General features: G+C 39.9%; 1 protein-coding gene across 4 annotated transcripts in view; it reads right to left on the bottom strand.

Annotated features, from left to right (window-relative positions):
• Positions 1-24,309, bottom strand: part of fam91a1 (family with sequence similarity 91 member A1) — a 59,072-nt gene that overhangs the window by 14,752 nt on the left and 20,011 nt on the right. For 2 of the 4 annotated variants that reach the window (XM_041189744.1, XM_041189743.1), the window contains exons 5-16: positions 22,882-22,949; positions 21,984-22,097; positions 20,201-20,291; positions 15,769-15,831; positions 13,365-13,471; positions 12,186-12,224; positions 10,630-10,742; positions 7,990-8,105; positions 6,716-6,828; positions 5,966-6,052; positions 2,989-3,112; positions 1,238-1,386 (exon numbers count right to left, since the gene is read on the bottom strand). In XM_041189744.1, the coding sequence (XP_041045678.1) occupies positions 1,238-1,386; positions 2,989-3,112; positions 5,966-6,052; positions 6,716-6,828; positions 7,990-8,105; positions 10,630-10,742; positions 12,186-12,224; positions 13,365-13,471; positions 15,769-15,831; positions 20,201-20,291; positions 21,984-22,097; positions 22,882-22,949 (1,184 nt within the window). Of the gene's footprint in view, positions 1-1,237; positions 1,387-2,988; positions 3,113-5,965; positions 6,053-6,715; positions 6,829-7,989; positions 8,106-10,629; positions 10,743-12,185; positions 12,225-13,364; positions 13,472-15,768; positions 15,832-15,933; positions 16,176-20,200; positions 20,297-21,983; positions 22,098-22,881; positions 22,950-24,309 lie in introns of those variants that run through there. The other 2 variants (XM_041189745.1, XM_041189746.1) reach the window with 2 other exon arrangements.

Here is a 24,309-nt window from a genome sequence, read left to right as displayed (position 1 = left end):
GTGAAATGTTACACTTAGCCAGAAGCAGCCAAACTGTGTGTTTATTTTTCCCAAAACTTACTGATAAAACTGGCACTATGAAAATTTTTATTATTAGAAAGGTAAAGTCCAAAGGTATATTGAAACAATGAAATTTGCATTCAAAGGAGAACATATGTATAAAGGAGAAGAGGCTATGTATAAGCAGAAGACATTCTAAGATCTAACAAATGTGAAAACCCTCCAGCCTCTTATGTACCAAGCTGTTACCTATAGGAATCAAAGCTAAGAGAATTCACAGTGAATATCCCTATCCAGGGTTGCGAGCTTTGCCTGAATCTGTTAAAATCTATTTTGTTTTTACTGTTACCTTAACAGGGGTATAACTGGGAGTCAGAGTAATTAGGGAAGCTAGGAGTTATAGTAGTAATTTGTAGACCTATGTATGTGCTTAAAATTATTTATTTTATTAATAAATGTTTAATTTAGTTTTGTGAAGAAAACCTCTAAGACTCGGTGGACTTATTACTACTGAATTCAAGGCACATACCTCGAAATAAAAATACAAATTGCAAAATAGTTACGTCAGTTGTTTCAAGTTTCTCCCTGGGATTTGAGTAGCTTAGCATTTACCATTTGGTGTGCAACAAAAACATTCATTCTTACTGTGATGTTCAGTTTGTATTGTGGGCTGTAATTAGTCATATTTTACTGGGATACAATAGAACAAAGCAAAAATATTAGAACTCTGGTGGTGTTTTGTGCATTGTGCGTAGCTGAGCATCTGCAACCTGTATATGAGGCCACCAAATGATGCATGTTGAAGCTGTCATACGCATACACCGGCTTTCCCACCAGATCTTTAGAACTGGCACTCATCTCTGCAATCTATAGGTACGCAGCTGGCGATAGCTTCAACATGCAGTGGTTATAGATGGTTATATTTCTATATAATGGCTATATTACTATTCAGTAATTAGGCTAACAGCAGGGTTAACTAATTGACAGAATCCTAAAACCACCCAATGCTCTTCCTCCTGCAAAGCTTACTTTTGAAGTACGTATCCAATTCCCATTTGAACTCAATCTGCTTCTTCCACTATTTCAACCACACATCATGGAATTATGCAGCACAGGAGTTGGCTATTCGGCCTGTGCTGGTTCTTCTGAAAGAGCTGTCTAATTAGCGATACTCCCTAGCGGATCTAGAAGTACGAAAGGTCATATCGGAAGATCATTCCGTAACTCATGTGCTTACCTGTGGTGTACAGCTGCTTATTGGTCGGATTTCATTGCTAAGTGGTGCCATGGAGACCAACAGAGTATAATTCTTGTTCAGGACTCTGCTGCAAGTTGCAGGATCCAACCCCAACAAGCTCTCGCAACGCAATAGATCTAATGGAAAGCCTGAAACAGAACAATCTCATCAGAAAGTAAAATCTAATTCACAGAGCCACTTTTTGTGGGGGAAAAAAGGCACATTATACATTCTGTATTGGTGCCAGGGAAGATCATTTCCAAAGAATTTAATTAATGGTTGTCTTTTTTTTTAAAAATAGGATTTTTCAGTATAACAAGCATATATATACCTTGTATTTATATTACTTTTGATACTTCCAGCAAAGCTTAAAAGAATCAGAAAATATAGTGCTGAGCATTCCCAACCTCAATTTGGGAGGAATGAAAATTAGACAATCTAAAAAGTAACAACTCATTTAAACAATGTTCTTCAATCAATTAACACTTTTTATTACAATGCTCTTTTGCTTGCAGCATAAAATTGATTGGTCAAGTTTCTGCCAGTCAAAAAAGGGCCGTTTCTTCTGGGACTTCATCATATTAACTAATCTGTTAATCTATTAAACCATTAACTAATGTGGAAATAATGCTCAGTCACTTTTAATCCTCCATAAACTGCATCGCATTCAAAATACTACTGTCCATGTCCTTGTTATTAAAGCCACTCTCCTCTTCCCCCTTGTCAAGTTCCAATGGCTCAGCTTGTCACTAAGGACCAGCTTCAGCATCTTCGTTCTTATCTACAATGCTACCATATCCTCACCCCTCCTATCCTAGTGACCACCTGGAACTGTTCTCCCCCATTTGCACCCTTTGCTCCTCAGATACTCAGATAGGGGAGATGGTGGCATAAGCGGTGACATCACTGAACTCATAATCCAAACATCCAAGCTAATGCCCTGGGACAGGGGTTCAAATCCCACCAAGACAGCTGGTCGAATTTAAATTCAATTTAAAAAAACAATGTGGAATTGCAAGTTAGTCTCTGCAATGGTAACTATGAAAAAATTATCAGCTGTCAAAAAAATTTTAAAAGGGAAGGAAATCTGCTGTCCGCACCTGGTCTGGCCTACAGCAATGTGGTTGACTCTTAACTGCTCATAAAGGCAATTAGGGATGGGCAACAAATGCTGGCCTTGCCAGAGATCCCAGATCCCACATCCCAGAAACAAATATATTAAAAAAAGCTCCCGCCCCCCATCCTCTTTGTTCCATTAACAAGGGCCACTTCTTTTACCCATTATGACCCTGCTCTCAAACACCCATTCCAAACCCCTCTTCCCTGCTTTTGAAAGCCTAGTGAAAGGTTTTATTCTTCAACAGCGGTCACAACCCTGCACTACCCATTCTTTCACCCCCACCCAATACCCACGTTCGTCTCCCTGTAAAGCACTGACATGCTACCAATCTGAGCAGTGCAACTTAAACGCAAGTCTTTACTTAACAACCTACAATACTTGCCTGGCATGAATCGTACCAGTCCCTATTTTAAAGCATGCTACAATGGAATTCAATATTTGCTGATTAACTTTGTAGAGAATTACATGGCTTTTCAATCCTATCTTTCCAAAAATGATAAAGTGACAATTAAGGAAAATGAAACCTATAACAGTTATGTCTTAATGTTTAACCACAGTAAAGTGACCAAGGCATAATTTGGAAAAAAAAAATAACTTTGAGCAATTATTTTCAACAAAGTATAAATCTTACCATTGTTTGGTTGTTCATCATCTGCAACCAGCTCTTTATTATGTCGCAGGAAGAGTATAGTGTTTCTCAGAGTTAGTGCATGATCAAAGTACCTCTGGGCTTCCCCCTCACCAGTGTTTTGAACCTTTAATATTGAACACTCTGATTACTTTGAGACTCTAAACTGCATTGAAACAAAAGTATTTAAAATGAAATGCTTATACTTAAAAGTGTGGTAACAATCAGAACCTCTTGGTTTTCAGGAGTGGAATAGGGAATAGAAGTAGGCCATTCAACCCTTCAAGCCTGCTCTGCCATTCAAAAGGTTTGTGGCTGATCTGAATGTGGCCTCATCTCCACTTTCCTGCCTGCGCTGCCCCACCCTCCCCCCCATAACACACGACTCCCTTGTCAATTAAAAATCTAACTCAGCCTCGAATATATTCAGACCCAGCCTCCATTGGTGTCTGGGGAAGAGAATTCCAAACACTAAAGGCCCTCTGAGAGAGGAAATTTCTTACCTCTGTCTTAAATGGGAGTCCCCTTATTTTGAAACCATGCCCCCTAATTCTAGATTCCCCCATGAGAGGAAACATCCTCTCTGCATCTATTCTGTCGAGCCCCCTCTGAATCTTATACGTTTCAATAAAATCAAGTTCCAATATCATCACAGGAAATTACATGATTTGTTTTTAAACTGATGCTTTGAGGTTTGCAAATCATTACTCCTTCCTTGGTCGTCAATAAAAGTAAACACATCATGAAAATTCAAGTACAGTTGCTGCCGCATATATTGCCCGTGCAAGTGCTGGGCAACTGCTTACGCAAGACAATTTCCCATCACAACGGAAGTCAATTGCAAAGGCCCTATTTGTAACACATTAAACATGCCAGCTATTTCATGAAATTCAATAAGCTTCTTCACCTCCTTAAAGTGCAATTAACTGAAATACTTAAGCCACTTCGTTGACCGTATAAAAGCTCCGCTGATTTCAGGCAATGTTCTACAACTAACTGTTCACCTAGGAGCACAGTGACACAGCAATGCAGCACAATCAGACTGCACCCAGCTTGAAGGGTGGGGTGGGAAACTACTGGTTGAGATTACATTTGTTCACTAGATGTAGGGCACGGTTTTTAATGGTCCTGCCTCTCCTTTATGGTATGTTGATGGCTCTCCATGGTCTTGCTTCCTCTTCACTGTAACCTCCTCTAGCCATACAAGCCTACAGGATAGCTGCATTCCTCAGATTCGGACCCCTTGAACACCCACTTCACTCCACCACTAGCAGATGCACTTTCAGATTCTCAGCTCCAAGATTCCCTCCATAAACCTTTCCAACTCTCTCCTCCTTGAAGATGCCCCTTAGAACCTTCCTCTTTGACCAGGCTGTCCTAATGTTTCTTGATGTGGCTTAGTTTGAAATTTATGTCTGATGATGCTCCTGTGAAGCACCTTGGGATGTCTAACAATGTTGAAGGGGCTGTACAGTGGTAAGTTGTTGTTATTCAGTCTACATAAACACAGTAGAGCTGACAAAACGTGTCATACAATTTTCGGCTGAGCAGCATGGCAGGATTGAGAGTGTCTTTATTTGGCAACTCTCAATTTTGCTGCACAGCTGTGCCTATTAGATAATTTGTGTTAATGACAAAGCAGCCTTGATAAAGCAGAGGAAACTGCTTTATCATAATCAAACTTGTACAGTGTATTATAATACAGAGTTGATAATATTGAGCTCTGTATGGAGGTGCTACATCTAAAAACTTAAGAACTTTTCCAATGAAGAATTTAAGTTTTAATAGTGATTTGTAAAACCTCTCAGAAATAACATTTAACTAACTAGAAAGTCAGTTACTTCCATTTAATACTTTAGTCTCTTCTGTTCTCTACCAACCAGGAAACCAAAGTTATATTTTGTATTGCTTGTGGATCGAAATTCAGGCCACTCAGCCCACTGCATAGCTCTTTCAAAGTGCCGGCACAGGCACAATCAGTCTCATTCCTCCTTCTCTTTCTTCATAGCCTTGTAAATTTTTCAAGTATTTACCCAATTTCCTTTTTGAGTTGTCCCAAACCAGGAAAGCAGTTGAAGGATAGAACTGGATCTAATCTTTACATTATATGTACAGAGGTAAACATTACAAGCATACACCTCCTAATGCAATTCCCCATCACCATGGAAGTCAATTGCAAAGGACCTGTTTACAACACATTAAACACACCAGCTATTTCAAGAAATTCAATAAGCTTCTGCACCTCCTTAAAGTGGAATTAATTGAATTACTTAATCCACTCTGTTGACCAGTGTAAAAGCTCCACCGATTTCAAGCAATGTTCTACTACTAGCTGTTCACTTAGGAGCACAGTGACACAGTAATGCAGCATAATCAAACTGTGTCCAGCTTGTAGGGTGTATGCTACAATGAATTTCAATATTTGCTGATCAACTTTATAAAGAATTACATGGCATTTCAATCCTATCACTCCAGAATTGACAAAGCCACGTTAAGGGAAATGAAACCTATAACAATTATGTCTTAATGTTTAACCACAGTAAAGTGACCAAGACATAATTTGAAAACACAAGTTTTAATCTGTGTCAAGTGAAGCCCAGTTAGTCCCACAATAATTAATAAAATTAAACAGTTAACATAAAATTAACACAAGTTACTTATGAAGCTGCTTCCACCATCCTTTCAGATAGCACATTCCAGATTTTAACTTGTGACATAAAAATGTTGCCTCTCATCCCCAAGGCTCTTTTGCCAATTACCTTAATTCTGTGTCCTTAGAATAGAATAAAAGATTCTATGATTCTTTTATTCTAATCTGTGTCCTTTCATAACTGATTCTCCTGCTATGGGAGCCAGTTTCTCATTTGCTCTATCAAAACACCTCAGAATTTTAACGTACTTCTTCATTTTGAACATCTGGTGACCTACAGATGCTTCAAAGCTAATTGCAGCAACCTCTCCCCAATAACAGTAACCTCACCTTCTCGAGTTCGACAAGGAAGCTGTCCAGTGACTCATCTGATAACTTCCCAACTTCAAACATTGTGACAGCATGGCTCTTTAGGTTCTGTAGGGGAAAAAAACAATGAAACATGAACAAAACTGACACAAAACAGAGACAAACAATTAACATTAAAAACAAGTCAAGCGTTTGCAGTAATGCTGTATAGAAACTGGTGCAAAGTTTACCCAATGTTTCTAAAGCTGTATTAAAGGCTAGTTCATGCTATTTAGCATCTGCAACATTACTTCTGATGCAAAATTTCACATACCTAAGCAACAGTAGCACTATACAACAAATATATCATTGTTGAACTATGACACTTGGTTATTTTTCCTATCATTTTCTTAGATTTGAATTACAACTCTGCAATTTCACATGTACATTATTATGCTGTATCAAATTCTTATTCTTCTGTAAAATATCTCATGGCGCTATTTCGAAGAAGAGCAGGGGAGGTGTCCCCAGTGCCCTGGACAATATTTATCCTTCAATCAACATCATTTAGGCAGATTATCTGGTCATTATCACATTGCTGTTTGTGGGAGCTTGCTGTGTAAATTGGCTGCCACACTTCCCACATTACAAGCGACTGCACTTCAGAAGTACTTTGCTGGCTGTAAAACACTTTGAGATGCTCTGAAAGGCACTGTTAAATTGCAAGTCTTTCTTATATACAATAGTGCTAATCACAATACACTATGAAAGAAAGATGTAAGAAGCCTTTACCGGTGAAAGGTTTCCCATCATTAGGAATGCTGTAAGGGTTGAATCAAACAGGAAGGCAATTCGCTTAGTGTGTCCACTGGGCATACTCAGACTGTTGACGCTGGCAGAGTCAGCTAAAAATCAAGACAATAATGATACCTTAAATCTGAAGTTAAAGTTATAAGCAAATGAAAAAAAAGCTAGGAAAATACTAGAGTGACCTACTAGCACTGATCCACAAAGGCCACAAGCTATGGTACTTTTATTTAATTCATTCATGAAATGTGGGTGTTGCTTGCAAAGGCAGCAATTATTGTCCATCCCCAATTGCCCTTGAGAAGTTGGAGGTGAGTGGCTTTCTTGACAACTGGGTGGCTTGCTAGGCCATTTCAGAGAGCAGTTAAGTGCCAACCACATTGAAGTGGATCTGGAGTCACCTATAGGCCACTCCAGACAAGGACGGCAGATCTCCCCCCATTCCCCCCACTCCCAAACAACACGAGAGAATCATGTCATCACAACCCTAATTGGTGAAGTATGAAACTAGACACTAATACTTTTCTTGCTGATACTTGATAATAGATTTATTCACAGAATACAGTATAATTTATGCAGCTCTAAGTGATTAATTAAATAATGCCCTTCACTTGCGTACCTTAAAAACAAAATTAACATACCATTAATAAATCAGATGGTTTTTATGACAATCCATGGTTACATAGTCATCATTACTGATGTTAGCTTCTTTTTCAAAATTCCAGGTTTGTTTAATTAACTGAATTTAAATTCTTTACAGCTGCTGCAATGGGTTTTAAGCTCATGTGTCCAGATCATTAGTCCAGTAACATAACCACTACGCTAACATAGCCCAGCAATTGCCAACTGTACTACATCACAAAATTTATTTCAGACTTTTTTTGGTCTTCGCTTTAAGGTAAAGCGTTTGAAAGCTTGAAAAACCCAGAAGATTAGAAGGACACTTTGTAAAAGAAAAATTCATCTGTAGGATGTAAGTGTCACTGGCAAGGCCAGCATTTACTGCCCATCCTGAATTAGCCTTGAGAAGATGGTGGTGAGTCACCTTCTTGAACTGCTTCAGTCCATAGGGTGGGTGTAGGTAGGACTATGTGTTTACAGTGCAAACATCCTTTGTCTTTAATTGCAAAATTTTCTTTTAGGTCAAGTCACTACATACATTTTTTGACAATTATCAAATAAGTTACCTAATGAATAAACATTATTCAGTAGCACACTTTGTAAATTTGATAAAACTAACTCAAGAGTCATGCACTAACCTACATCATCTTGACTAGCTGCATCAGTGTCTGTTGTTGACGTTATATCGTGCACAGGGCTCCGGCTTTCATTCCCATCCCATGAGAGCAGCATCTTCTGTGGATCCATTGCACACCTGTATGAAGCAACAAAGTACAGCTTTGGGTGGTGTTCTACTTAAACAACCACAAAGTCGCACGTATGGAATTTGTTATATGTTCAACTTTAAAGAACGTTATTTCATTGAAGAAAGTACATGATAGAAACTGTGCAGGCTGTTTTATGGAAGTTCACTGTAGTAACTGATTATTAGAAATCTGATCCTTTTTTGCATCTCATTTCCAGTGACAATAAGAGCTAAGCACTGGTTTGAAACAATAGTTATTCATATGTGCTGCACTTCATACTCCAAAAGTACGGCTGGGAGGTGCAATACAGACACTATATTCTAACGAAGATCTGTACAAAATTTACAGGCAAAGCTGAGAAAAGCAGAATAGGAAGAGGAAGACAGGAGCAAGAGAACAGGGAAGATCCCGGGCAGGAGAAAAGAGATAGGACTTTTCAAAGATAACCAAGGCTGAGAAATGAAGAACTTTAAGTACTTTGAACACTTAAGTGTACTAAACATATCAAAAGCACTGTGAACTGGGTTCCAACAGCAATACATTAAACCCATTTCTTTCAGACACCTGAAAAACATTAGCTGATATAACATTCCATTTTCATTTATATATCAAACACACACGGATCACTTAGTTGTAAGTAGTTAATAGTATCAGCAGCTTAGAACACTCAAAGATGCAAAATAAAGCAAAGTCTGATCTGTGAACAGAACATGCCAAAAACAGCACTTACCAGGTTTTCCTTTGTCAAATCCATATTCGTGCAAGCAAAAAAATTTCATCAGAATAAACTTCAGGCGTTAAGTAGGAACATATTTTAAAACAATGTAAGCAAGCATCATCCTTACGAAGGCAAGAAAAACCAATAAAGATATTTAATGCGAAATATCCTTCACTTAACAGGCAAAGAGCATTCCAACTGCATGTCATTGATGTAAGTGTTTCTAGACTGCAGCTTTCCTTTCAGAAGCAAAGTAGTTCCTAGGTCTGGTGATAGCCATTTTAATTAAATGATGTTTCAACATGTACAATCGTAAGAGCAACTCTGTGCTCTGCAATATGTTAGTACAGCTCTTTAATGATTAGATTTATAACTAATAGGCATGAGTGAAAAGGCTGGGGCTCTTTTTGCTATAAAAAATGCAGAAGAGTAACCAGATAGAGGTCTTTGAAATTATAAAGTGATTCGAAAGGTTAGACAGAGAAAATATTTCCATTTGTGCAGGAGACCAGAACTGGGGGCCATAAATATAAGATAGTCATTAATTAATCCAATATGGAATTCAAGAAAAATGTTCTCTGTTGAAAGGGTGGCCAAAATGTGGAACTCGATGCCACAGGAAGTGGCTGAGGCAATAGCACAAATACATTTAACAGAAGGCTCGATAAATGCATGCAGGAGAAAGGAACAGATGGATATGCTGATGGGATAAGACAGAGTAAATCAAGTAAAGGGGGTTCGTGTGCAACATAAACATTGGCACAGACTGATTGGTTTGTATGATCTGTTTCAATTCTTAAATTCCGTGATAGATACTGGGCAATGCAAAGCAGTTTGAAGACAGTGAAACTAGTTAAGTGACTTATACGTAATGGCTGTAACTTTAGGAAACCTAAAAAGGGCACAAATTCTTGTATCTCCATAAATTCAATTTTTCATTTTCTCTTCATTCTGTGGCCAATGGAAAAAAGATAAATTCCCTCAAATTTACGAGAGAGAGAGTTGGGATCCCTATTCAGACCTACGTGGGTGGGAATAATTCTCAAAGACGACAGTTTTATTACTAATGCATCAGCAAAAGTAAGAGCAGTAGAGAGTGGGGAGTGGGTGCAAATTTCCGAAAAGTTTGTAACGGTATCCAATAATACTGGAGGGGTTAGACAGCTCTTTAAGATCACTTAGTAGATTAGAGAGCACGGTTTTAAACAAGGTAACCTGGCTCAGGATGGAACATCTTAGTGTTCTGAAGTGGCATTTGGCATAGCAGGTTTCCATCTGAAGCTTGATAGTTGCTTGATTCAGAGGCCTGAAAACTCAGTTATAGCATCTCACTACAGAAGGAACAATAATTTTGAACTTTTTTTTATTATTACTGCTGCACTTTTGTGGGGAAGAAAACAAACTTTTGTCCCATAAAATCTTTTATATGGGCAAATAAGGCTCGTGGAATTATATGGTTTTATAACATAAGCTGCCAGGACTATTAACGTTGTTAAAGGCAATCCCATCATCACCTACAGGTATAGCAGGTGCTGCAGATAAAGGCTGCCACTTTTAAAATGAGAGTTCCTGTTGACAAGCTACAGTTAGGAGTCTTCAGTGCCATCTGAGGTGGTATTGTAGCTCATTATTTTTAAAAGCAATAAAACATTTCTAAATTAATAACAAGTTAACAACTTTCTTTCACTGAGCCAACATGGTGCTCTGTCTCAAATATACCCAAGTTATACTTGTAAAGCAAGTTTTTATTTCTCGCCCTCCTGGTTAAAAAAATTCACAACCTATATAGATTTAGTACGAAAGCCTCCACTTACTTTAATCTGTTCACCGATGGAACATTCCTCCATGTTGGGTGAAGCTGCTCTGCATTTATCACTTGTCCTTTTCTGTGTGCAAAACCCAGTCGACAATACATTGACACTGCATTCTGAAGAGACAAAATGAACTGCAAAATTACACCCTCAAGCAATGATGTTCCACAGGGTTATCACCAAATATAACTAAAGGAAATATCTGGGCCACATAGGTCCAGATTTTGCAGTGAGCAATGAGGTGATGGTACTCGCATCTGACCCCTCAAAAACGCTGCCCACAAAGATCCAATGAGCTCTCTGACATGGACTTCACCTTTTCTGACATAAATTTAAATCTGGCACCAGCTGTAAGTGGGGGGGGGGGGGTCTCTGGTATTCAGCAACTAAGCAGGGCAAGCAGCCAATCATTCTAAAGAGTTCTCAGACAGCAAGCCAGGAAATACACTTTATAATTTTACAGAAAATGAAAATATAGTTTGGAACATACACTTAGCATTAAGGAAGAAGGTGAAATATCAGCTTTTCATTACATTTTTATCATGGACTAGAGAAATTTAACATTCCACAAATATAAAATCAGATTTTTCAGGCCAGAGAGGTTGTTCACTAGCAATTATGACCCAGTGAGCCATTAAAAACTCAAGTTACACCTCATTCAACAAGTTATTACTTTTTCCCAAGGGCTGTCACAGTGAGATAATAGGGTAAGCGGTGGAAATCCATGTCAATTCAGCGATTGCTGGATGATTCCATTTCAGCAGCATATTCTTGTGGGGGAGCAAGGAAACAGTAACAGCCTTTCCAGGTTTGATTGTGTGTGTGGACACGAGAAGTTCCTGTCAGTTTCAGAGAGTAATGGCAGAAAACAGTGACAGCTTTAATGTTATTACAACCACAAAATCCAGGGCATAGCGTCATGCATTAAATGTATGAAATTACCAATATGGATTTGCACATTGTAATTACATCCTCCTGCCAGTGACAGTGCTGCAGTCACCCACTGGTGTAATTACAGCCTGACAAGTTTTACACAAGTAGTTTCTAGTATAAATGTGGGCTCAGGGACGTATAATGGCTAATGTTGACTGGAAATGTTGCACATGTAAGATTTTTAATATATTACTAGTAAGTCTCCTATGGTTTTGCTTGGGGTGAATCAGAGTATTCAATGTTTTATAATAATACAAAGATCTGTACTATTATGTAGTGGGTAACGTCAGGGTCACTGACTCAGAGTGAATGATGAGCGACATTTCATTCAATTGCATGATATTCTGGGATTTTACTGATACTTTGGAAATTCAACCTCACAACTATGTCCATTGGTCAGTGAAAACCATAAAGACATAATCAAATTAGGTTAATCAAACTTTCTACACTTTCGTTCCTTGCAGCATTTTGAAATCTCAAGTCATATCTCTGGAAAAATAATGCAATAACTTAAAACATCACAAGCCAAAACTGGGGACAATTTTAAAAGGTTTAAGATCCACTCAACTCTACCATGCCCAGGGGTCTGAACATTATTTTGCAAATTTGTAAAGCATCATACGCACCTTCACAAGGGACAGGTCTATTTCCAGGACATTCGCCAACTGCAAAACATTAAGCAAGCCATTACATTCTTCAGAGAGATAACCTTTCTATAACACAAAATCAATAAAATATAGGCTCCTGAATTTTTCAAAAGTTTGTTACCATGCATCCTGATGACCGTTCCTCAATCTTGTCACCAACCATGGCCACTTTGCTCCCTTGATCTCTCTCAGATAATGCCATCTCCTACCATTTCCTCGTATCCATCAACACCCATGCCCTCCCCAATCCAAAACCACTCCACACTCAGCTCCAAATGTATTTGTCCTTAGAGAGAACTCTCGAAATTGCTTACAACTGCACTTCCTAAATCCCAACTGCCTAGCCCTTTATAATTTCATTAAAAAAAACCTCCGTTAAGTCTCCTAATTATTTTCCGTGCTTGAGAGGAAATAGTATCAAGTCTCTCTTCAAATTGTAATTATAATTTCCCATCCCTGCCTTTACCCATGTTAATCTGCGCTGTTCACCAACTATAGCCCTTAATGTTTCTTTGATAAGGCAAACAAAACTGCTTTTCTTTAATAAAACCAAAAACACATGGCCTGATTTCAAAGCTCGTACCAAATTTTGCTATTTTCTTCCTTTCAAATGTTACAAGTGTATTTAGTTTCTAGTGGAGGAAAAAGCTGCTCATAACACAAAAGAAACAAGTCAGATTATATGATAATTTCAGGAAAGAGAGCAAGAAATAAATTGTATTCATAAAGTGCCTTTTACAACCTCAGGGTGCCCCAAAGTACTTCACAGCCAATGAAGCATTTTTGAAATTTAGTTGTAATGCAGGAAACGCAGTGGCCAATTTTGAGTACACCAAGCTCCCACAAACAGCAATGGGATCATGACCAGGTAATCTGCTTTTTTTTAACTGAAGTGATGCCGGTCAAGGGATAAATACTCTGAGGGCCACATGGAAGCGCTTCCTTTGAATAGGACTGTGGGGGATCTTTTATGTCCACTCAATGGGGCAGACAAGGCTTCAGTTTAATGTCTCATCTGAAAGATGGCACCTTGGATAGTGCAGTGCTCTTTCATTAACGGAATCTGTCTGTATGTTTTTAAAAAACTGCTTTGTGTCTGCTTGTTTGTACTGGTTAGAAAATACATAGAACAAAGTTTCTTTTGTTTGTCCCCCCTACCTCTGCAACATTGGTATGCTCATCGATAGAAACAAAAATCTTGTAGAGAAGCGTTTCAAAGTAATCACCTTGGACCCGGTTCATCACAAAACCCTCTAATGGTGGAACTGAACATGAAAGGGAAAAAAAATTGTCAAGGTGAATTTTCCAGTACTTAAATAAAACTTAGTCATTTCATAGTACCGAACTTGAGTAACGCTGAAAAAAGAGACATGCTGTTGAAGCTTTCAGTCTTGCACGCATCAGGACAAATGCAAGAATGCCCAATTTCAGGGAGCAACAATTTATATGCATCGTTCCCTGGTGCATTCTCCAAGGCAACTCCTCAACCAGTCAGAGTCAGCTTGACAACCAAACAGCACCGTATTTTCATGCAGTATAAATTGTTGCTCCCTTTGAAGTTTGGCATTCTTGCATCTGACCTGGTAAATACAAGGCAAAAAGCTTTAACAGCATGTCTCTTCTTTTCAGCAAAGCTCAAATAGCTGAAATACTAACTTTGAGATTAGCATTACAAGAAGGATCAGATGTTTCCTCATAAAGCAACGTCATGAGTGACTGCCTAATAAGTAGTCAATTATCTGCTACAACTAATTCTTTACCTTTTCTTGCAATAATATCCCATGCCAAAAATATTTACCTGATCTTCCCATAAAGGATACAATAGTTTCTGCTGCTATCACTCCCTGTGGAAAAGCATTCAGCAATACTCCAAGTAAAGACATTTCCCTGCACCCTGTGACAACTTTAAACTGCTAAAAGTTCACTGTCATGCTTGCAGACTGAATGGAGGTGTTCAGCAAAGCAATCACCCAATCTGTGTTTTTGAGTGGAGGAGATGCATTGTGAGCAGCAAATGCACTATATTAGTATAGAAGTACCACCAAGTAAATCACCATTTCAGCAGAAAGGAGTGATTGAGGTCCGAGAGGGTGGGAAGGTAGGAGGTTAAAGGGCAGGTGTTGCATCTGCAACATGGTTGAAGGATGGGTGCACCAGTGCCACCGGGAATGAAGGAGGAGCGGAGATCTCTAATCAGCACACAGCCAGCAGGGTGGGCCACACCCTAGGAACCTACCCATATTTCTCTGACACATTTCCAGAAGCTGCCTGCTGTAACCAGCTTACACTGCCCCTGCTCTCATCTTTTGTGTCTACTTGTCCCTTTACCACTCCACTTTGCCTTGCACCGAAGCCGTTCATCTCCAACATCTTCCAGTTCTGATGAAGGCTCATCGAGCTGAAAAGCAACTCAGTTTTCCTGCCTGATGCTGCCTGACTTGCTGAATGTTTTCCAACATTTTCTGTTTTTAATAAGACAATCATCAACCTGTTTTTGGTGGTGTTCACTGAGGGATAAATTTCAGCCACTACACAGCAAACTTCAGCTCCTCTTCAAAGAGTGCCATAAGTTCTTTCACATCCACTTGAATATTTACACAGGAGCTCGGTTTAACACCGGATCGAATGAGGAACCTGGTGACCCCCACCCCCACCACAACAATGCAGCACTTCTTCAGTACTGCACTGAAGCATCAGCGCTCAGATTACGGGTTCATGTACGACAAGTGAGGGTTAAACTAACAGCCTTCTGGCTCAAGGCGAGATTGCTACAAATAAACCAAGTTGACACTTACGATCAAATAAAGACTTTGCAACCAAACCCTTTTATGCAAAATAAATAATGCATATGCTTAATGAATTTTTTTTTTAAATTTGTCAAAATAGCAACTCAAGTTGCCTATTGAGAAGATTCTAAAAGAAAGGACATCAATCTCAGGATTCCTTTGATGGATTTTACAATAAACAAAACAAACTGGGTCATGTGGCAACACAGAATGATACAGAACTGAAGGAGGAGATCATTCAGTCCACTGTGCCAGCTCTTTGAAAGAGTTATCCAATAGTTCCACTCCCACGCACTTTTGCCCATTGCCAAATCTTTTCCTTACAAGTATTTATCCAATTCCTTTTTGAAAGTTACTATTGAAACTGAATCCACCAATCTTTCAGGCAGCACATCCCAGATCACAACAACTCACTTCTTAGGCATCCCCTCACCACCACCAACCCCCCGCACCCGCCCCACACCACCCCACCCCCCACCCCCCCACCCCCCACCAACTCATGCTGCCCCTGGTTCATTTGCCAATTAAATCAGTGGCCTCTGCTCATCAACCCTTCCGCCGATGGAAAGTTTCTCCTTACTCCTTCAAAACTCAAGATTTTGAGCTCCTTTTCCAAAATTCCCCATAACCTTCCCTGCTCCAAAGGAAAACAATCCATTGCTTATACACTGCTTAAAATAAGCGATTAATTAATTCATTCACCCACTCAGAACATAAGGTCTGGTAAATTTAATCATATTAAGATGATCAAATCGAACATCAATGAAACTGCTCACCTGCTATGCAGCTGTCATCTGATATTGGTACATCAAGGTAAATGAAGCCTTTGTTATATAAACCTGCAACGCAAGAGGGAAACCAAATCAATTAAGTGCAAACAAAAAAATATGAATTCGCCTGCTTGTAAGTTTTGGCAAAACGCACACAATTTATTTACCAACCTTTTGAATTAAAAATGGCGAGGGTTTTGAATGCTGCGAAGCTGAACATAGCCCCAGCTTTGAGCATTTCAATTATGTATAGCCTGGCTACACATACAGTAGAGCACCCTCTACTCTTCCCCAACAATCTTGATTTCACCCCAATTTCAGAATAGCACTCTACTGCATCAGTGTGACAATTTTCCATCTCCATCAGTTATCCTCTGGTTTTGATAGACAGGTCAACTTAATGCCAATCACTGCTGAAAAAGAGAGACAGGTTTGCTCCATGAGCACACGGTCACCATGAAGACAAACACAGAAAAGTAAAATATTAATGGCACAGAAAGAGGCCGTTTGGCTCGTTGCGCGTGTGCTAGAAGTACATGCGTGAGAAAGGAACAGAAGGCTACGCTGATGGGGTTAGATGAAGTACGATGGGAAGAGGCTGATGAGTATAAATGCTGGTATAGTCCTGTATGGCTAAATGGCTGGTTTCTGCTCTGCAAATGTTTTGCAACTTAGCTGGAAATACCAAGTTCATTTCTCATAGGATTCTTACAGCCAACAGGTAAACAAGACCTTCACTCTACAATAAAAGCAAAATACTGCGGATGCTGGAAATCTGAAACAAAAACAAAAATAGCTGGAAAAACTCAGCAGGTCTGACAGCATCTGCGCAGAGGAACACAGTTAACGTTTCGAGTCTGTGTGACTCTTCATCGGAACTAAAGAAATACAGAAATATGGTGAAATATAAGCTGGTTGAGGGGGGTGGGACAGGTAGAGCTGGATAGAGGGCCGGTGATAAGTGGAGGCAAAGAAGAGATTGCTAAAGATGTCATAGACAAAAGGGCAAAGAGGTGTTGACGGTGGTGATATTATCTAATGAATGTGCTAATGGTGACATTAAGGGTAGAAAGCAGGACAAACAAGTGGCAGATGGCCCTAGTGGGGGTGGGGGGATAGGATCGAAATGGGCTAAAAGGTGGAGATAAAACGATAGATTTAAAAATAGGTGGGAAAAGAAAAATATAATTAATATAAATTATTGGAAAAAGGGGAATCAGAAAGGGGATGGGGATGGAAGAGAGAGTTCATGATCTGAAGTTGTTGAACTCAATGTTAAGTCCCAATGCGGTCTCCTCTACATTGGAGAGACCAAATGCAGACCAGGTGACCGCTTTGCAGAACACCTTCAGTCTGTCCGCAAGCATTACCCAGACCTCCCTGTCGCTTGCCATTTCAACACACCACCGTGCTCTCATGCCCACATGTCTGTCCTTGGCCTGCTGCAATGTTCTGGTGAAGCTCAACGCAAACTGGAGGAACAGCACCTCATCTTCCAACTAGGCCTTCTACAGCCTTCCGGACTTAACACTGAGTTCAACAACTTCAGATCATGAACTCTCTCCTCCATCCCCGCTCCCTTTCCGATACCCCTTTTTCCAATAATTTATATATTTTAAATATATTTTTCTTTTCCCACCTATTTTTAAATCTATTGTTTTATCTTTACCTTTTAGCCCATTTTGTTCCCTTCCCCCCACCCACCCCCACTAGAGCCATCTGCCACTTGTTTGTCCTGCTTACTACACTTAATGTCACCATTAGCACTTCCTTAGATAATATCACCGTCAACACCCCTTTGTACTTTTGTCCACGACATCTTTGGCAATCTTTTCTTTGCCTCCAGCTATCACTGGCCCTCTATCCAGCTCTACCTGTCCTACACCTTTCTACCAGCTTATATTTCACCCCATTTCTAAATTTCTTTAGCTCTGATGAAGAGTCATACAGACTCGAAACGTCAACTGTGTTCCTCTCCACAGATACTGTCTGACCTGCTGAGTTTTTCCAGCTATTTTTGTTTTTCCTTCACTCTACAACCTAGTTAAACAAAAAAAAGAAAAAAAATCCTACTCAGATAGATACAAGGCAAAGTTTGTGCTGGGGGAATAGTTTCCTTGCAATGCCAGCTAAATGCAAGGGTCCAGTGTACAGGGAGAGCCACCCCAGTACATAATGGAAGCAAGTTCATGGCACAAAACACCCCATAGTTCTACATAAATTTGATCTTAATCAGATTTGATACAAGGGACTATCACAAGGAAAAAAATACTGAAGATGTAGTTTTGGTTAAAGCACATTTCTTAGAAAACTGCATCTGGTACATATTGCAGGCCAATACAAGTCACATTCAGATTTCCAGGAACAGGGGACTTGACCAGGTGGATGATGAGAAGGTCTTTCCCCTTGTGGAGGAGTCTAGAGCTAGGGGACACAGTTTAAAAATTAGGGGTCCCCCATTTAAGATGAAAATGAGGAGAACTTTTTTCACTCAGAGGGTCATGAGTCTATAGAATTCTCTTTCCCAGAGAGCAGAGGGGTCAGGGTTGGTGAATCTATTCAAGGCTAAGTTGGGCAGATTTTTGATAGACAAGGGAGTCAAAGGTTATGCAGGGCAGGCAGGAAAGTGGAGTTGAGGCAACAATCAGATCAACCATGATCTTATCGAATGGCAGAGCAGGTTCGAGGCCTACTTCTGCTCCTATTCTTGTGTTCAGAGGACAAGCTACTTCCAGCTACAGAAATTTATGATTCAAGAATGCAAGAGAGGAAGAGATCTTCAGCTTTACTGCCAAAAAACAATGGGGTCTACATAGAGACTGCCAAGTCTTACTGTCCCATGATGAGCATGACAACAAAGAAGCAGAGATGTATGTTAAACATGTATTGAACCCTAGTTACACCATCTTTGGAGAACAATGCACAGTTCTGGTCTTCATGTTATTAAAAAGGGTATAGAGACACTAGAGAGGATTCACAAAATTCACAAAGCCAAAAGATTCACAAATTTGACACCAGATGAAGGGTTATAACCATCAGGAAAGATTGAAGAGAAAAGGTGGAGGTCTTCAAGGTTATGAAAACAATTGATAGGGCAGACATCGAGATGATGTTTCAACTTGCAGGTGAGACCAAAACACGGGATTATAAATATAGGATAGTCACTAACAAATGCACTAAGGGAATTCAGGAGCTATTTCTTTACCCAGAAAGTAAGGCATGCTACCAAAGGGATCTGTTGATACGTAGGTATAAAGCATAGATTTATTTAAGGGGAAGCTAGATACACATGAAGGAGAAAGGTATAGAAGGATATGTTGTTGGGTTTGGAAGATGATGACTGAATAGGGGGAAGCTTGTGTGGAGCCTAAACACTAGCAAGGACCTGTTGGACTGAATGGCTTGTTTCTGGGCCATTAATGTTTAGTGACATTCAGTGAAATAACTGTCTCACTGTTCAAAGTATTAAAAAGATTTTGCAGCATGGAGCACCTGGCCTGCAGCCACAACACCCTTTTTAAAAATTCTTTCATGGGATGTGGGGGGGTCACAGGCAAGGCCAGCATTTGTTGTTCATCTTTTATCGCCCTTGAATTGGGTGACTTGCTGGACCAAGAGTCAAGACATCTTATTTGGAAAGTCCCGGGTATCCTTTAAATATAGCCATTTATTAACACCACCTTCTTCCACCTGGTGTAACTCTTGATAACTATTCATACAACTGGGCAAAAGCAACTGCACTGTTGAATGCTGTATGTGCCAGGCAACAGCTCACAGCCTTAACCTTGCTGACAGTGATTAACAGGTTGAAAACAACAACTTTGAAAATTTTGATGAGGATGGTTCAAAGAAGACTGTTGTAAACCACTCAGGTAAATAACATTCATTTACACTTTTCCCCCCCAACATATTTGAGAATTGTATTAAAGGGGAATGACAGCAGCTGATTGCTTGCATTCCTTCCTGGGACTTTTACAGAGCACACTGCTCTGCAGGCTGAAGGGACACCAATGTTCTGGGGTGGGAGGAGAAAGAGACGAGTGAGATGATACTCATGAATGGTCTCATCTGCAATGTGCATTGAACTGCTGTCTATGAGGATGGTCTTTGTGGGAATTTCCTGATGCCATTAAGCGATGATTCAAGCAATGCCAATTCCAGTTTTATACCTGACCATTACATTTTAATTATGTGAACATGGACCCCTAAATTTCCTTGGACCACCACTTTGCTAGTTTTTTTGCCATTTAAAAAGAATACTGCAACAATCCATTCCTTTATTTGATCCAAAATGGATGACCTCACACTTGCCTGCATTGAAATCTATTTGCCCCGGTTTTGCCCAGCATGTGGATGACTGGGCCATTGGTAAAATTTAAGTTTCAGAGTTCAGCAAGACAGGTTTTACTGCAATGTCATTCCTAAAGGACATACTCACTGAGAACCACATTGTGTTCCAATATTCCAGCCAGCTGAGGTCCCAAATCAATTATTTTATCAATAGAACTCTTCTCGGGCCCTGAACAAATCTAGAGGCAAAAAGACAGCAGTTCTCAAAATGATCTCAACTGAACAAAAAAAATATTTACAATACTACAAGGTTACCAGTTAAAATGCCCCGAGTTGTCAGGTGGCAGCATTGCTAGACACCACACGGACACACTTTCAGATGTGGAAGCAGGGTCTATCTACAATCTGACTGTATGGACAGTAATGCACACCTCAATTCAGGATTAGCATTAACAGAATTAACTTATTCCCAATCTTATTAAGTCTCCTTGAAATTGCTGCATACATTATTTCAGATATGTTGCCAGTATCACATGGACATCCTTCCTTAATAAATTGGTAAAACAATATTTCCATTGATAGACTAAATAAAAGATATCTGACAGTGCTGGAAATGCTTAAAGCTTTGGGGTGGAGGTGGGAGGGCAAAGCGATCATGCAGTACCTGTGGGCCCTGTTATGCTCCGAGAACCATTTTTATCTCCTCTGCTATTTTCTTCGTACCTGTCTCCAGCTCAAACTCACTGCATATGAATTCCAGCTTAAATTTCCCCATTTTAGATCAACCCATGATCGCTGTTGTCTCTGCGATATTCAACATTCTTTCAAGCAACTATTCTCGCTGTTTTTTTTTTTAAATCCACCCCCTCCAGCAGGCTGTCAATTAGCAGCAGCGGTTCACTTTATTTCAGAGCCGGCCCATTCTCAATGGCACATCATCCTTTGTCCCATTGGGCACTTTCAACAAAAACATTTACCTTTCGGGCAGCAAAATAAGCTTCAACAACTTTTGGGTGCCAGCCTGTCGGCCCCTTCTTCACTTTCTTCCAACCTTCCCATTGGACACGTCATCGTACCTTCACTATGCCCTCTGAACTTTAACTCTCTGACCCTGAATGCTCCTCCCTTAGCATCACCTTTTCTTAACCTCCACCTCAACAAATTCCTCACTCAATGCGATGCTGAGCTTTTCTTCTACTCTCTTTCTCTCTCTTTCCCTCCATGCCTTTTTTTTTTTACAGCTGAAACATCCCATCAACAAGTCTTGGGCTTTCTGCTGTCTTCAGTTTCCTTTATCCACCTGCACCCTCCACCCTGGCCCTCCCACCCTCTTGATTTTTATTTTTAAACCGTTGAGATTAAAAGTGTCAGTCTCTCCTAACCTTCACATACTCTTAAATATCTCTCTCCAAACCTGCACCTACCCATTCTCTTAGGTCCATTCCTGGCATGTCAGCAAACCCGCTGACAAAGGAGGCCTTTTTGTTGTATGGGGGAAAAGAGCCAATTGCTTGTCACTGCTGAATGGCAATTCCCCAACAATGCCAATCACCCCTGCTCCAAGACACTACTACTAAGCATCAATCCATCACTCCCCAGTCTGCCACCGACCTAATCTCTTGAAAATCTCTCTCCACATTGCTGCCCACACCCACCACCACTCCTCCTCCCCCCACCCAAGTCACCAAACTCAGTCAACCAAATTCACACAGTGCATTTCTACCTTCTCCTCCTCAGGATAGACAAATTGGGCATCCCTGACAAACCATATGTTTCAGCCTACACCTGTTTCTTCCCTCGGCACTGCATTAGAATGTCAGCCTGGATTTTGTGCTCAAGACTTAGCGTAAATCAATTAGCCACAATAAGTAAAGCACTAGAACTCAGATTACACAATAAATATTACTTGGGTCTGTTAATTTCAACATTACCTTGATATCATCTTCTGTGATGAAACCAGCCTGCACCACCCACCATGGCTCAATAGTAATCTCCACGGGCTTCACTGGTAGCAGGTCACGAGCTGTTTTCCGCCTGAAGAATTTCTGGAATAATGGTTATTTTGCAGAATTAGTGAATACAGTTTTCTCTGCAATTAAGAAAAGCCAACATAATTTACAAACAAAGTATTTACCCACGTGTTATGCATAAATAAAAGCTAGTATCTCTTCGGTGTAGTCTAATACACATTTATAGCATATGCATTCATCGTTCAACAGCACACATAGAATTCCATTTGATATAGTGTGTGCTTGTTAAAGTAAACAATATCAGTGTACGATGGAACACTGTCCTATTTACAACATTCATTATCAGCATCATTTCATTGGATGGCAATATATAAAATGTTTACTTAGTTGAGTGAATTATGAACTAATTTTCTTAATTATTTTATAGCAAACTGTGGTCTAAAATGGGACATTTTACTATTCTCTCCCAGATTTGTTCGTATAGGACCTACTGGTATTAGGATAAGGGAACCCAAATGTGTAAATTAAGCCTAAACATTACTGTTAGTAACAGGTTATCCACATCAACCCAAATTATAGCCACCAAAAAGTTCATTTACTGTTTTTAGCTCATCGATAATGAAAATGCGGAACCTGACAATATATAGTACACTGTTCTTTCACCACGCACCTAGGTTCAAATCCCATGGAAATATTCACGCTGCTTTTAAGGAACATGGTGGGGCACAGAGTTATATTCTGCATCTGGTCAACTTAAACGCAAGAATACACACAATACTGAGACAATTTTCCAATCCAAAAATCACATCTCATCACAGAACAACTTTATATTCCTTCAAATAACAAAAAAAAGACTCACTTTTGATGATCTACATTGGTTCATGAGGTCAATGTACTGATTCCTTCCAATACCTAGAAGTCTCAGACCTTTATGTAAAAAAATTAAGATAACGCTCAAGAAAAGCTTCATTACAATGCAGTTTACAACTACTCCCAACAGGTAAGCTATACTCTCTTCCCTATAAGCCAGCTCTTTGATACTCAAGTTGCCATAGCTTTATTATTGAAATAGTCATAACATTTCACCCATGTTCCAAAAACCAAACAACATGCATTTTTATAGTGTCAGCTGTGGCTCAGTGGGTTGCACTCTCACCTCTGAGCCAGAAGATTATGGGTTCAAGTCGCACTCCATAGACTTGAGCACAAAAATCTAGGCTGACACTCCCATTGCAGTATTGAGAGACTGCTGCACTCTTAGAGATGCCGTCTTTCAGATGAGATGTTAAAATGAGGCGTTAAAATGAGGCCCCACTTTCCCTCTCTCGTGGATGTTAAAGATTCCAATTCTAATTCCAAGAGAAGCAGGGGAACCTCCCCTGTGTTCTGCCTTGTGTCTATCCCTCATCACTAAGATCAGATTACCTGGTCATTATCACATTGATATTTCTGGGATGTGGCTGTGTGCAAATTAGCTGCCATATTTCCTACATTACAACAGTGACTGAACTTCGAAAAGTACTTCACTGGCTGTAAAGTGCTTTGGGATGTCCTGAAAAGTGTTACAGAAGTGCAACTCTTTCTTTTTACCTTTTAATGCAGTAAAGTGTCCCAAGCTTCTTCACAGGAATGCCAAAACCAAGCTGCAATAGGAGATATTAAGACAGATGGCCAAAAGCTTGGCCAGAAGTGGTAGGTTTTATGGAGCATTTGAAAGGAGGGGAGAAAAGCAGAAGTTTAGCAGGGGAATTCCAGAGCTTAGGGCCCAGGCAGCTGAAGGCACGGTGGCTAATGATGCAGCAATGAAAACTGGGGATTTGCAAGAACCCAGAGTTGGAAGGGTACAGAGATCTCAAGAGGGCAATAGATCTTGGGAAATGTCAATAAAATAAATATGCATTTCAGACAAGCCAGTTCCTGAAGAAATCAACATCAACATACTTCATGGGCTTTGTTTCTGCCATTTCTTTGAAATAATAATGCTTTGCTCAGTGCACAAAAAAGTAAGTTCTGGAAGCTCACTTCTTAAAAATCAGTATTTTTTACTGATTTGAATTATTTTTCTAAGCCATTCTCTCTCCAAACAACAAAACAGGTTGATAAACACAAAATGGCATCAATCAGAGTGGACATATGATCTGATTCCAGGCCTCCATCGGTTTGTGAGGAGCCTGCTCCTAGGTCCCTGCCAACAACGGTAACAAGGGTACGTTAGAAACCTCATCCCCAAATCGTCATCAGGTTTGGAGAAAATTGGTCTTGAGTTTATTGTCCACCCCAGCTCCTC

Source organism: Carcharodon carcharias, chromosome 6 (assembly GCF_017639515.1).
Source record: "Carcharodon carcharias isolate sCarCar2 chromosome 6, sCarCar2.pri, whole genome shotgun sequence".
Classification (NCBI taxonomy): Eukaryota; Metazoa; Chordata; class Chondrichthyes; order Lamniformes; family Lamnidae; genus Carcharodon; species Carcharodon carcharias.
Note: the sequence above shows the minus strand (reverse complement) of the source record. Positions and strands in the feature narration are given on the sequence as shown.